This window comes from Stigmatopora nigra, chromosome 2 (genome assembly GCF_051989575.1).
Source record: "Stigmatopora nigra isolate UIUO_SnigA chromosome 2, RoL_Snig_1.1, whole genome shotgun sequence".
In the NCBI taxonomy this organism is placed as follows: Eukaryota; Metazoa; Chordata; class Actinopteri; order Syngnathiformes; family Syngnathidae; genus Stigmatopora; species Stigmatopora nigra.
Genome location: NC_135509.1, coordinates 14,950,191 through 14,965,000, shown reverse-complemented (window position 1 = coordinate 14,965,000; position 14,810 = coordinate 14,950,191). Strand labels below are relative to the sequence as shown.

The following is a 14,810-nucleotide window of genomic DNA, read 5'->3' as shown; positions in this document are numbered from 1 at the left end:
TCACTTATCGCCGAGGCCCAGGTAAGCGACGGCTCTCTGGACTGCGTCCTGTAGAGGAACCAGCACGCCCTCCAGGAGGCCTCCGAGAGCGCTAAGGTGGCTCGCGTCCAGATGCAGGTGAGCCAAGTAGAGCAAGCCACAGACGAGTGCCAAGAAGACGACCAACCTGAGCATGAGGGACAGGAACCCGCGCCTGGCTGGGGCTTTGGCGGCCGAGGAGGGGCTCAGCGCCGCGTCGCCGCCACCCCGGTACAACGACTCCGAGTAGGAGCGGGACTCGGTGTAGACGCTGTGACGCACGCGGGATTCGTCCAGCCAGAAATCGCTGGGCTTTACAGGCCGTCCCGCTGCTCCACGGATGGGACGCCTGCAGGTGGCGCTGTGGGTCAAAGAAAATAAATTTAACTCAGACGTCAAATCTCGGTTAAGTTCTTGATGCCTGATATTGTGCTGACAATTCATTCAACTACTTACAAAATGAAGACCTTTTTTGATGAAAAATTAAACATTTAACACTAAAATTCTATTCAATTTTTCTTTTACATTTATTCATGTAAAACAATGGAACATTTCAAATGAAACAACGAAACTGTCTTGAAAAAACTAAATTAAAAACAGTCATGAATGTGTTCCATTACTTCATTTTGTTATCACCAACTATTATTTTAACTTTTTCCTATTTGTTTGAAGACATTTTACTTTAGTTAGGAAATCTGTTGACAAAGCTGAACCCAAAGAAAATCAAAACAAAAGATTAATATAAATGATGTTAATTTCTTTTTTCTTACAATCTTTTTATACTTACAAAACTTTAATGCACAATAATTAAAAATGATTTTACTTTTATATTCCTTCTACGGGCATTTTAAATTTGACAAACTTTTCTTTAATACAAAAAAGAAATGAAGATTAGGAGAAAGACTGTCTTTTACCTGATGCCTGTTGGTGTGTTGATTTCATTGGCAAGAATATCTTCCACCACATTCTCGCTGCTCTTCACTGGAGTGCCTTCGCTAACTGCCATCTCTTCCACAACCTGTCCAGACAGATTTGAAGCCATTTTATATCAGTACATCACACGTGTGACGGCACATTAAGATGGACAAACCTTGGTCTGTCTTCTGCTGCTGCTTCGCACGGTGACTGGAGTTTTTCCTCGGCTGCGCACGGGATTCTCCACGATGGGAACGGCCTCTGTTTCGGTGCTGGCAATTTCCTCTGAAAGACATAACATTTCAGTTTTTTCGGCTTTAGTGATGCAGCGTAATATTAAAAAAAAATTAGTTTGGCCCTTCAGTGTCACACAGAACCATTTTTTTCCCAATTCAATAGCCTGGTGGTACTTCTACTTATGACATTAATTGATTCCAATTTTTTTTTCATACAAAGTAGTATTTTATAAATAAAATAAATTATCTAATTTGTTTCATGGTCCTAAAAAAACCCTTAGCAACTAAACCCTTTAAAATGATCAATGAAAATTATAAGAAAATGATTGAATGTATTAAATTAACAACAAACATAGAAAAACATTTCTATTAGCGCAGGTGCATAATTGTCAAAAGGAAGCCAAAGCAGATGACCCCATGCACACAAACATCTAAAACACTTAGCATTAAATTGCTGTCTTTTCAGACATAATCAACTGTATATCCTGCATTTTTTTCAAGATCAAAAACAATCACCGTCTTCCTTGTCACTGTATTGATCAGAGTTGGTGTTGCCATTCTGGTTGGTGTCAGCCTTTGGGAGCGTGGTGACATCGGCAGGGACCTCGGCTTCCACTACCAATTCCTCCAGAAGCTTCTGCAGCCTCTTTTCATACAACTTGCGGGTTGAAGCTGCACAGAGACAAATAAGGGTTAGCACTGAAGGCATAGGTTTGAAATGCACGGCCGGCCACTACTAAAAACCTTCCACAGGTGGAAAAACAAGCGCCTGCCATTGTCACATGCCATTTTAGGCAAACCCAAATATATTCTGGAATACTAATGTGTGTTGAAAGCTATCTTTGGTGCATGCTTCTATTTATTTAGGGAGCAGAGAATGTTTATGTTTCCGATTCTTTGACGTCACAGTCCAATGGTCAAAAAGGCTTCAGTTACTTACCCTCAATAGGTCCTGCGTCCACTCCATACTTGGCAAGTTGATGTCTAAGGTCATCATCAGTGAGATCTGTCACCTCAATCTCTACGCGTGGTTTATCCGTCTTCCTGGTAGCTTTCTGCAAGGCATTAAAAACGATCGATCCGGTTAAATCAGCGCACAATGACAAAAGATGCACACAAAAAAAAAATCAAGTTCCACTCCAATGGTAATACTCACTCTCCCCGAGCGGCTTTTGTTGGAGACCACGGGGGCGGGTAGTTCCTCGTCGCTTGAGAAAGTGTCGACGGGCGGGCTACTTTTGTTGTTCTGCACCGTCAAGTTTTTCAAATAGAGCTGCACGTACACTTCTTTCTTGTGTTCGCCGCTTGGAAGCACCACGTTGTTTGCCGCCAGCTCGTTCTTCAATTTGTCTTTTGTAAGCACCGATGGATCCTCGAGAAATTCTGCCATTTTTTCGCCCGGGATAGCTAATCGTGTTATGGAAGTGTTAGCGGATAACGGAACGGAAGGAAAGAGAACGCGCCTTGTTGTCAAACAGGATTGACTGGCGCCTAGCCGCCGATGCTAGCAGGACTCTCGCTTATTTTGACAAATAAATCCGCGCGAATCGCGTTTAGCCGGCCGAACTCAGTATTTTAGGAATGTTTGGATTTTTCTATTATAATTCCACGCGTTTTCCCTCGTGGGGAAGAGAAGCGAAAGACAAAAAATGGCAACCAACGGATGTTAGCAATTAGCTTTCAACCGGCCCACTTGTCTCTTGTCTATCGGCGTTTCGGAGCACGACCAGGAAGTTTGTCGCCTCGCTATTGGCCAAGCGGGGTCAGTAAGCGAGACTGTGATTGGGTCTCCTTGAATTGAACGCTCTGTGCGGCGAAGGCCCAGCCGCCCGATAGAAAGAAAGAAAAGTACTACAACTACATTTTGTCTTCGGCGTTTCACAAGTTGCTTTTGTTTATATTGGAAAACTGTACAGGGGGTTGCTTTAATCTATATTGTTTGAGAAAACAGCTCAACAAGCACACCATTTGTGACTAGGACGAGGAATGGCGGCTGCGCGTTCAGCCCTTTTGTTTACTACACGCAAGCTTCACAGTGTCAAAGATGTGTAAATTCTCCCCAGGTTTCTCAAATGGGAGCCGCTAGAGGGCCATTAAATCAATCTGTTTTTAAAAAGACGCGGTCACTGCTGCATTTTCTTTTGACGTATTGAGTCAATATGTTGAGCTGCAGTCTTGTCTTTTGACCAGTAGAGAGCAGTGCGTGCTATGTTTTCAAAATGGCCGCTTCCGCCTAGTTGTCATATTTTGGTTCCGGCCAACAATGAAATAAAATAATTATTATACTAAACTAAACAGTGCAGTTTTTAACCAATTTGCAATAAAATCATTTCCAAATGATTAAAGGTCGACGATTTATCTGATGCATCACTCATTTTAAAATTAAAAATAAATCCTGTTTTACTCTTTCCCTGGCACAAAAGAAAAACATCACTTAATACGGTGTACATCTGCAACAGTGATAATACAAGAAAAAAAGAGCAAATGTATTTGTACTTGAGCAAAATTACTTCATAATATATAAATGGCAATAGTAGTCGTACAATTTTCTGCAGAGAATAATATATGGAAATTAGCCCCCAGCTACAATCTTACATATAGTATGTTCATTAACACGAATATGAATGTATTCATTAATACGTGCTGTCCCTTTCTTAAATAAAACAAACTCAAACACGGGGGGATGCTGTTCAACAGCTGTCAGGCTCTTTAACAAAACAAATGGCTGAGTGTTAAGACCTACTGTATGCATGCATGTACATCTATGTGTATGTATGTATATATGTGCCTATATATATGCATGTATATGTGTATGTGTGTAAATGCTTTTCCTTGTTTCTGCATCCTCACCCTCTTGCTACTGTGACAACGAAATTTCCCGATGAATAAAGTTATCCAATCCAATATGTTGTTTTGAATATTTTGTTATGATTAAAATAAATAATTTGACAAGGTCTACTTATGTACTTTTTGGTTTCATTTATAGCAATTTTAATCTTAAAATTAACCAGCAAATTAACAACCACTTGACAATTGCTCATTATCGAAATGCTGCCCGTACAGTTAGTTTACCTGTTTAATTTCTCAGTCCAAGCATGCAAAAAAAAGCAATGGATCTATCAAGAAAAATAATCTGAAAGGTCATTCAGATTTTAAGGCGCCATTTAAATATTAATTGAAATGAGTCGAGCCACCACTACATATTCTGAAGCCACATGAAATTTCATTAACGTCCATCCAATTCCACAGCCTCTTCAATGAAACACAACCAAAAACAGAAACAAGCATGGGGGCGACATCCGTACAGTTTTACGTGAGAAATGTTCAAATCGAAGTTGTCAATCCACCTAATTTCTGGCCATGGTATTTAATCCAGCAAAGAACTTTCTGGCCCACGACTGACACAAGCCAGCAGCCCTTCTTCTGACAGACATGCCATGTGGTGGTGGTTGTGGCTGTGGGGACAGTGGTTTGAGGCATTGTGGCTCCCCACTTGTCCTTCACGACCAACAACTCTTCTCCACCACACCCCCGCACACCCCTGAGCTACAAAACCACACTTAATACAGCACTTGAAGCATAGTTCAGCTTTTCCACAGCCAAGCTGCCAGTGTAGCGAAAGGCTGCAAATGTGGAGCCCTTGAGAAACACCTCTTAAGCTTTCTTTGTGTGTAATTTATACAGAAAATAAGGCGCGGGCCAAGAATCATAGCGAGCGCCTCTTTAAGCATAACAGTCGTGGCCTCTGAAAAAAAAAATGATCAAAGTTGACTCTAGAATGGTCAACAGTCCCATTTTCAGAATGAGTTCACTTTATTAAAGCAAATGGGCCCCGGCGGTGGGTCTGATATGATGTCTCGTGACAGATAACTGCAAAATAAACTAGGGGAACAAATTAAATGCCTGCTAGGAACCAGACAAACACGGCGGCGCGGTCAGGAGTGAGAAGGTTACATTGATCGTTTTCATTAAAAAAGTGTAAAAGCAACGCCCCGATGAAGCCATGAAGTCAGACTCCTCAATTTAGTTGATCTTGGAGAGTTGGAAAAAACCACAGCAGTCAGCCATTAGAACTTCTCACCCATTCCCACCTCGGCTTAGAACATTTCCTCGTACGATCACGACCTTGTCAGCCCATGTGCACGCATCCATTGATCCAAAGTGGAAAAAAAACATATTTTGGGGGGAAAAATATGCCGCCGGCGAGCCAGACGTGTTTCTTACAAGAACTCAGTTCTGCAAGGCTCAAGGGATGAACTCCATAGTGTTTGTTATTTTTTGTTTTTTTTCCAAGTCTGAATCCAAGTGCAGGACCAGCAGTGCCTTGAGATATGAATGATCTGACTTAGGACATTTCCAAGATACAAGCAGTCATTTGGGCTAAATTCAGCATGTATTGTCAATCTAAATTAAACTAAACTTTTAATTCTGCTGGCATACTGCCGTGGCCTGAACACAAACAGTGCAGTAACAACAATAACAACATAGACAGACAATCTAAATTGGGACATTCATCCATTCATTTTCTGAACCACTTTATCCTCACTAGGGTCGTGGAGAGGGGGGTCTATCACAGCTAAAAAGGCGGGGGACACCCTGAATTGGTAGCCAGACAATTGCAGTAAATTAACAGTTATACGTTATTTAAAAAAAAAAAAAAAAAGGTTTCATTTCAATGGAAGCTGTCGCTTTGAGATAAGAGAGGGATCCCATCCAGTTTTAACTTGTATCTCAAAACATCCCTTGATTAATGATAAACACCACAATGCAATGATTTCATTGTGAAACTAGAGGAGCCAATCACTGAATCGAACAGTACAAACAACCGTTGTGACATTATGACAATTAAAAGTGTTCTGGCAGGAGTACCCATGGAAAAGCAACACAAAAACAGGGGAAACACGAGCAAATTTCAGGATTTAGGAGGTGAATCTAAGCTCCACTGTGGATTTTCAAATCTGCTTCTCGTAATTACACGCATTTTCTCTGGCTAGTTGTTGTTTTTCCCACACGTTCGAACGTTAGTGTTCTTTTCCCATCACAGCCGCACGCACCCCTCCTCTATTCTGTGAACAGTCAGCCTGTGAAGCCTTTTCAGTCTCTTCTGTGATTAAGGGTTACAAATAAACTTGCCTGGGGCTTAAACTCGCCTGATTTTTCCACCGTTCCATCGGACTCAGTGGAAATTGACACTTACGACTTGCACATATGGGATTTCGTCCGCGTCAAAGTTTGCTACGTGTATCTTCAATACAGACGCTTTCACTTCCCACTAAGGTCAAAATTAGCCAATCACAGTTCGTGACGACACAAGATTGATGCCTGACACAAAGTTTTCCCTTTTAATAGAAATTCAACATCAGCTACATGAAAAGTGACACGCCGTACTATTTGCCCCAAGTTCAGCGAGGACATTACTAAGTACGCCTGTGTATTGGAAAGCCAAATAAAACGTAAAAGGTCCAAATTATAATAGTTTGGCAAACACACGGAGGAGCGCTTATGATACGAGCGGGCCGCCGTCCCGATGGGCATCGGAGAGAGCCAAAGGAAGGGAGTCTCATTTTTCTTCTGACGGACATGTCTACAACTCGACGTGTGGCCTTTCAACTCGAATTTTGGATTGTCAACACATGAAAATATTGTGCGACTTGAGCGGAAGGGCTGTCTCAAGGCCAGGACACACACTGACAAGTCTGAAATCCCGTGCCGCCCGCCTTGCTCAGAAGCGAACCGACTTTTCTCCACAGGAAACGTTGTCTTAATTATTTTGGCAATTAAATGTAGCACCCTGATTAAATATTATTGCGCCACATTGGGGTAAGAAAGTGTAGCTTGCGTTTAAAGCAAAAGTTTGGATTGCTTAGCGCATGGCTCTTAAAATTCAACTTCATCTTAGAACCACTGAGGAAGGACAGCCAAATAAGTTGTTCATGGGTCAAACTGTGTCTTGCCACCATAAAAAACAGAGTTAACCTTTGAGAAGCCTACATTAGTCACATTATTTCACCCTTGAAAGAAAAAAAATGAACATAAAGTGCAAGCTTTTCCACTGCCATGCATAATTGGATTACGTAACTACACTTCTTTGGAAAGGTAAACATTGTTAGCTAATTGAATATAGCCTGCTTTGGTTAAAGTTCAAAACAGCAGCCATGGAATTATTGTCCTATTTGATTATTTGTTTTTATTTTTGGGAGAGTATTTATCGGATGGTAATGGCCATAAAGGGCTTGATGTGTCTTTTCTGAAAACTTGTTTGCCATTGGCCAGATATTTGTTTTTGGTCTAGTGAATTGACTTCTTAAATAAATAAAATAATTCTGTTAGACCAGGTGTGGGCAAATTTTTTGGCCCGGGGGCCACATTGACTTTAAAAAAAATTGACAGATGGGCCAGGTCAGCACAAGATACGATAAAAAAGTGCATCCGTTAACAGTACATATGAAACATAAACAGAAAAAAATATCTAAAATAAATAAATAAAATTAGTGGAGTCACTTGCATCTCAAGGAATTACAGTAATATTTATATAGTTTAGTATATAAACTAAAAAGAAAACACACCTAAAACTCATAAATTGAAAAGAATCTACATCACCTGTGTCAAAGTGGCGGTCCGGGGGCCAAATCTGGCCCGCTGCATTATTTTGTGTGGCCCGTAAATCATGAGGGCCGACTTTTTGTTTTAGGATCAAATTAAAATAAAGAGAATAGATGTATATTACATTTCCTGATTTTCCCCATTTTAAATCAATAATTGTAATTTTTTAATCCATTTTTTTCTGTGTTTTTTGTTCAAAAATAATTTTGTAAAATATAAAAATATATATAGAAAAAGCTAAAATAAACATTGTTTTAGATCTATAAAAAAATTGAATATTCAGGGTTTTTAATCCAGTTCTTTTAATCTTTTTATAAAATAAAAAAATAAAAATATTATATCTAAAATGGTCCGGCCCACATGAAATCAAATTCAAATTAAAGCAGCCCGTGAACCAACCCAAGTTTGACACCCCTGATCTAGATATTTAATGATAGAAAAAAACTTGCAAAATTGTATTTTCAAGTCTTTTTGTACTTGTACTTATATTCAAGTGCGAGTACATCTGCAACCAGTACATACATAGTAGTCATTTTTTTGGGGTGTGATCAACATGGAGGGCGACCTCACGCAGGCCAGTGCCAGTGTCTTGAGTTAACAGGAAAGAACATTTCCGTGCTTAGCTTGGCCGCCGCTTTCGACAAGCGGGCTCGCCTCTGCTTAGTTTTTCTGTCCATGCGGTGGAACGCCGGTAGCGGAGCGGGACGGCAGAACCGGCCAAAAGCCTCACAGGGCCCCTGTGAAGTGTCGGCGTGACACCGCCGTGGCCCGCCACCGCTTCCTTTCTCCGGCGGGCGCCCGCCTTCTGAGCTCATGACGGGCGAGCTTTAGCTTTGACCGGATGCTGTTCACAGACGGCAGACAACCGTGAGCGAGACTAAGCAGCAACGCGTCTTGAAGCCTTCCCACGGCTCGATACATTCCACTTTTAAGTGCTTCGTTTTCCAATCGAGCAACGCACCTGCATAATGTAAAGACATCCGATCAATAAAAGAAGCTCTGGCAAAACGTGGCCCATTTGCCTTGTGATAAGACGTACTCGACTTTACCAGTTTTTCCAAGTACAGGGTGACCCAAAAAGATGCATACCCGATAAAAAATCATTTTTTTAATGAATGTCTCAAACAATTGAGGAACTGAAAACTGCCATCACAGCAAAAATAAGAGCCATCCCGAAAGAGGAGTGTATAAAAAGTGATTGACAACTTTGTCAGACGAGTACAGGTTTGCTTGCAACGGAATGGTGGACATTTTGGAACACATCTTGGGAAAGCCATAAATTGACAAAAAATTGACAGAAATAGCTGAAACTCTAGTGAATGGTCTTCCATAAACTGTATAATGTGTGGTTGTAATTTGAAATAAATAGCTTTTTAATCAAAGTCAAAATAGCAATTTTCATGGGTCACCCTGTACTTCATGTCATTTGGCTGCATTTTTGCTTCAAATTGAGAACGCAAAAAAACAATGGTTTGCTTCATAGGAACAAATATTCAGAAAAAGAAGCTTAAAGCTGTCTAACTTCATTCCCAAGTTGGATTTTGCTTTTTGTTTAGTGTTAGAGAATTACATAATATGTGGTTAAAGCTGCCAAACAAGTTTGGTTTAAAAATGCCCTGAAAGCTTCATGTTAACAAATTATAGAAGAAAAAAAAATCAAACTAGCGATCAAATAGCGTCTACAGTTGAAACCAGATGTGCACGTACACCACTACTGCATATCAAAAGCCATTTTTTTTCTCAGTCCAACATGAAATCAAACAAAATGGTTAAGAAAACAAATATATTTTCTAAATGCCTGAATACTGAGAAAACCATTGCATTTAGACTTTTTTCCTGACTTTTTGTTTACATAAACTTGGCAGGAATTTGGTAGCATTGCCTTTATGCTTACACTCATTGCTTTTAATGTTTTAGGGTCTCCTTCCACGAATCAGGAATTTAGAATCATTCTCCCTAATTGATCTTGCTTAATTGAGACAAAACAATTTGCCTTTTCAGGTCTGGCTGTAAAGTTTCAGTCCAGTCAAGACTCGGAACTTTGCAACCATTCCAAAACATTGTCAATTTGGAAGACCAGACTAATGTCTTCAGATGTGGCTTGAGTATTTCCACTCAAATGTTCTTTTCTCACGATGCCATCTGTTTTGTCAAATGCACCAAAACATCCCCAGGACATGATCTTGCCATCTTCTTTGTATACAGACAATTTCATTTATGGCTAAACTCTTCCATTTTTTGGTTCATCGGATTACAAAATCAAGGTGTTGTGCCTGTGTGCATTTTATGAACTAATATATAATTTCAATTCTTTGTTTAGTGGAATGGACTGGCCTAAATTGGTATAATTGACTGTGTATACTAAACAATTCCGCCTGCATCTTTACAAGGGATTCTATTTATGTCACAATTGCTATGGATATTTTCAACCAAAACACATATATAACTGAGCTACAAAATGATGGCCTGACATTTTACATATTATTGACTGTATGTTTGTTGATTAAATGAAAATTGCCACCAATAAATTCCATCCAAGGATGATACAGACTAGTCAAAATATTTTGGGGAATTTTTCTTTGACTTTCTTATTATACAAGCACAAAAAGTGTGTTTCAGTTTTTCCTCCAATTTTTGTCAATAACCCTATAGGAAAGCTGTGATTGTGTACATTATGTTTTTTTAAATAGTAATTTTGTAGTTTGCATGTTCTCCCCGGGCCTGCGTGGGTTTTCTCCGGGTACTCCGGTTTCCTCCCACATTGTAAAAACATGCATGGTAGGCCAAATGGACACTCTAAATTGCACCTAGGTATGAGTGTGAACGTGATTGGTTGTTCGTCTCCACCAATTCCGGGTGTCTCCTGCCTCTGGCCCGAAGTCATCTGGGATAGGCTCCAGCACCCCCCACAACCCTAGTGAGGATAAAGCGGCTCAGAAAATGAATGAATGGATATATAAACTCCTAGTTATCCCACTTTTGAAGAAAGTGTTTAATACTGGCCCACCACAAAAGAAAAATAATCTCAATCTTGAAATAATGTGCATAACTTTTTGGGTTTGTATGCTATGTTAACTTACAGTATATTGAAAGACGTGTTAATTTTGGGTAAAGCAGCCCCCCTTTTCCTTTCTTTGACTTTTCCGCCCATGTCCGTCAGTGGAAAAAGTTTGTCCATCCCTGCAAAATTTGCATTTGCGCAGGTGTAGCTAATGTTCAGTTATTTCTCCTGGTGGTGTTAAGTTATTTGACGCATACGGGAGCTCTGGCCTCCTCGTCTCCTGCAGTCAGCACACATTCCGAGACAAAAGTCCTTGCTCAGCTGATGTTATCGTACGCCCAACACTTCATTACTTTCTCTGCCTGGCACGGCCCGAGCTGGCTCATACGCCCGAAGGCCTCGCGGGGCGTGTGGGAAAATCACTTGTTGTGTGTGGTGTCCACTGTCTTTGAGGGAAGTGCTATGGTCAAGTAAGTACTAGCCCGTCTTCCACTGTTGGGTAGCCTGGCCCAACATAGGGTCTGAAATTGAGGCTGGCATGGAGGACATTTTCACTCCCTCTCATTCCCAGAGAAAGAACTCCTCGTTCCGTCAAATCCCAAAATAACATTTTACAGAATCCACGCTCCCTCCTTTTGAAATGCTTGAAAAACTCAATTTGTTATCGTAATGGATTTGAGGATATGCACGTCTTGAAAGTCAGTGATCATAATTTCCAGTCCCCGCGACTCCTTTCCAATCCCTCTGGATTAATGGTTAAATTCGCTCTCATCCCGTGGGAAAACCGAAAAAAAACGTCAGCCCTGGAGCGACTAGACCGAGCTCTGGTCGTCTAAAGCCTCGCGGCACGGCGTCGGAGGACAAATAACTGCCAAAGTCAGCTGGTTTTGGCCGCCCGCTCGCTCGCCCCCTGGCGTATCCAGCTGAGCTCCAATAATTTGACACCTCTTAAGCAGCTGGACCCTTTTTTTGGCGCGACAAGCAGCACTTTGTTTTCAATTCTCCCCATGTTCTACGCGCAATAAAAAAATGACCGTCAGCAACATCGCACACAGTGTTTTCATCCACTTTGACACCCCCCCCCCTTCCCCGAGCCGTTTCAATCTCCGCTCGGCCTCCTATGTGGGATTTAACATACACTTTGTGGTAACCTTGCTAAGTTATCCCTTTTTTCCCCCTCCCCACGCTTGTGAATAAAGGCTTGTTTCTGTACGCCGCGCTTGTTAAGACTTCAAGGACAGCTCCCTCCATCTGGCATTAAGTATGGCCGGTGCCAGTGTCGGGTTAACTGACACTCCTGCACTTAAACTAATGGCAGTGAGCAGTCATCTCCCATGAGGCGCTCACCTTGGAAAAAAAAATGGGGGAAAAAAAGGCTCACTCTCGCCCCCTTATCCCCAATCATGCCGCCGTGCTCCCGCCACCCACTGAATGAAAGTGCGGGCATGAAAAGAAGGATTGTTTCAGGATTCGGGCATACATGGCTGCAAATGAAAATATGTAACACGCATGTCCTGGCTTGGTTTTGCCTCGCGTTTATAGTTTGATGGCACTTTGAGTAGCAAAAAAAAGGGGTGGGAGGAGCTAGTATGGAACGTCATTAGGATCCAAAACATGCAAAACAGGTTTCTTGATTTTTTTGGGGGGTGTTTTTCTGACTATGTCTTCTGAGGAACAGATGTGGCCGAGGGAAAAGACCACCGGATGAAAACCAGAGCGTGTTGCGTGAAAATAGGTCTTTGGGAGATTTCCTTTCATCTTAGTCGTTGCTTTGGGAATAGTGGATTGACATTTTTGATTTGGCGTCAGTGTCTGAATATACAGTTTGCCCTGTTTAAATGAATTCAAAAGGCCATGAAAAAATAGCGCACACACGCACAATTGATGTTTTGAGTTATGACTGTGGTCTGATTAATCTCCAGGCAATCCTGTACTTCATAACTGTAATGATGAATATCAAAGGGCAAAAAAACAATGGAAAGAAAGAAAAAATAAACAAATGATGTTAATCCTTTAAAGCAGAGTTGTCAAATACATTGGACAGCTTCAATTATTTACCTTAATACCAATTTAACCCATTAGTGAGCAACTGACTAGTTTTCCTTTTTCATTAGACTCAAGATCTTTAACCCTTTATAGCACAAGTGACTATTTTTCATCATTAAAACAACTAAAATATGAGCAAGATTATTCATCTCATCTCATTTTCTGAACTGCTTTATTCTCCATAGGGTCGCAGGGGTGCTGGAGCCAATCCCAGCTGACTCTGGGCAATAAGTGAGGGACACCCTGACGAAGATGGACAACCATGCACACCCCATACCCATTTAGAGTGTCCAATCAGCCTACCATGCATGTTTTTGGAATGTAGGAGGAAACCATAGTACCTGGAGAAATGTCCACACAGGTGCATCAACCTGGAATTGAACCCAGGACCCCAGAGCTGTGAGGCCAACCACTCACTCCACTGAGTCTTTCTTTAAAAAAACATGGATTTGGTTTTTTTTTGGAGGGCAGGGCAGAATAGGTTAATAGTCATGTATACATAAAATTAAACTTCTAATTTAAGGTACCAATGTCAAAGCCAGATATGTGGGTGTTAATGTTTGTCTAAGAGGGCCCCCCCACCCCCTACCCCCACCCCACCTAACCACCCCAAACCGCATTCGGTCCATCTCAGTGTTTCCTATTACCGGGAATCCTCAGTATATTCCGCCACATCTCTTGGCCAAGCATCACAGAAGGAGCGTGCGGAACGTTGTGAACGTAAACAGAGCACAGGTGAGCAGAGCGGACCCCCGCCACAGACTGCCACCCGTTCCCCTGTGAATCACAAGCTCCCCCCGCCTCCTCAATGGAAAGCTAAATAACTTTTTAAGAATGAAGAGGCTTGTTGCTAAATATAGGCCGGCCCAGTGGGAGGCGCCGGGTCCGAGAGCCATTTTCAACAAAGATGAGCCCCCGGGTCGTAGCCCAGCACCCGGCGGGTGGCGGTCTGCCGCCGGTGGTCCGCCTTTTTCTGATGCACCGGCTCTTGTGTAAACACTCGCAATCCTGTGGTCCGCTCCGGCGTGGCAACCAGCGAAAGGAGCCACTGTGCGCTCGCACACAGCCGTGGTGTGTTGTCGCCGCCGACCCACTCAGTACACCCACCCACCCAACCCCTTTTGCCCAAAGCCCTGCCACTGAGGCCTGGCTAGGGCCAGCGACAGACCTCAGTATGTGTGATCTCGGAACCCTGCTGGGAACTCCTGCTGGGGGCGATGTTGGACTTGCCCATGCGACCGCACATTTTCCTCATTAAATCGACCTTGATTTACGAGCGTCTCAACATGTGAGCGTTCTGGTTTGCGAGCTACCGGTTGGTCGTATTTGGCCTTAGTGTCCCGTGCCGAAGTTTGGTCTGGAAGAAGATTTTTCCGTGTTAAAACTTGAATTTTGGGGGGTCAAAGACAGGGCTTTAAAGTATGGCCAGTGCACCCAATTGAATTTGGTCCGCAGCAAATTACAGAACTATAATTGAATATGGCCCTCGAAAGAAGCTTGAGTTCAGTCTACATTCTGTTGCACTTCTGAGCCACAACTAGTCACATACTTGGGTCAAAACCTTACATGTTGAAAACTGTCAGAAACTGTCAACTTTTAGTTGAGGAAAAATACAAAAAAACTTTTTACTTGATCAAATGTTACCATTAGATAATTTTGGGGATGTGGGTACAGTAGCAACACTTCCTTACAATTAGACTTTTTTTTATCCATTCATTTTCCAGGCCACTTATCCTCACAAAGGCCGCGAGGGGTGCTGGAACCTATCCCAGGCAACAGTGGCAGCACCCTGAATTGATTGCCTGCCAATCACATGATTTTTTTTCTAGGAGACAATAATCAAAATACTTACCTGTGCAAATGAGAGGCCATAATCGATCCTTCATAGTAGAGGTAAGGCATCAGAACCATGTCTTTGACACACCTGTAAATAAAAAAGACGGTTTATTTTCAGTTAATTATCCCCAGGGATGACAAAAAAACTATTTTCT

General features: G+C 41.9%; 1 protein-coding gene across 1 annotated transcript in view; it reads right to left on the bottom strand.

The window, feature by feature from the left end:
* Nucleotides 1-3,334, bottom strand: part of LOC144191475 (lamina-associated polypeptide 2, isoforms beta/gamma-like) — a 4,478-nt gene extending 1,144 nt beyond the window's left edge. The window contains exons 1-6 of the mRNA XM_077710902.1: nt 2,326-3,334; nt 2,110-2,224; nt 1,686-1,841; nt 1,109-1,218; nt 933-1,036; nt 1-379 (exon numbers count right to left, since the gene is read on the bottom strand). The exon at nt 1-379 is cut by the window's left edge and continues 1,144 nt beyond it. Coding sequence (XP_077567028.1) covers nt 1-379; nt 933-1,036; nt 1,109-1,218; nt 1,686-1,841; nt 2,110-2,224; nt 2,326-2,559 — 1,098 coding nt within the window. The 5' untranslated portion in view covers nt 2,560-3,334. The remainder of the gene's footprint in view (nt 380-932; nt 1,037-1,108; nt 1,219-1,685; nt 1,842-2,109; nt 2,225-2,325) is intronic.
* Between the last annotated feature and the right edge of the window lie 11,476 nt (nt 3,335-14,810).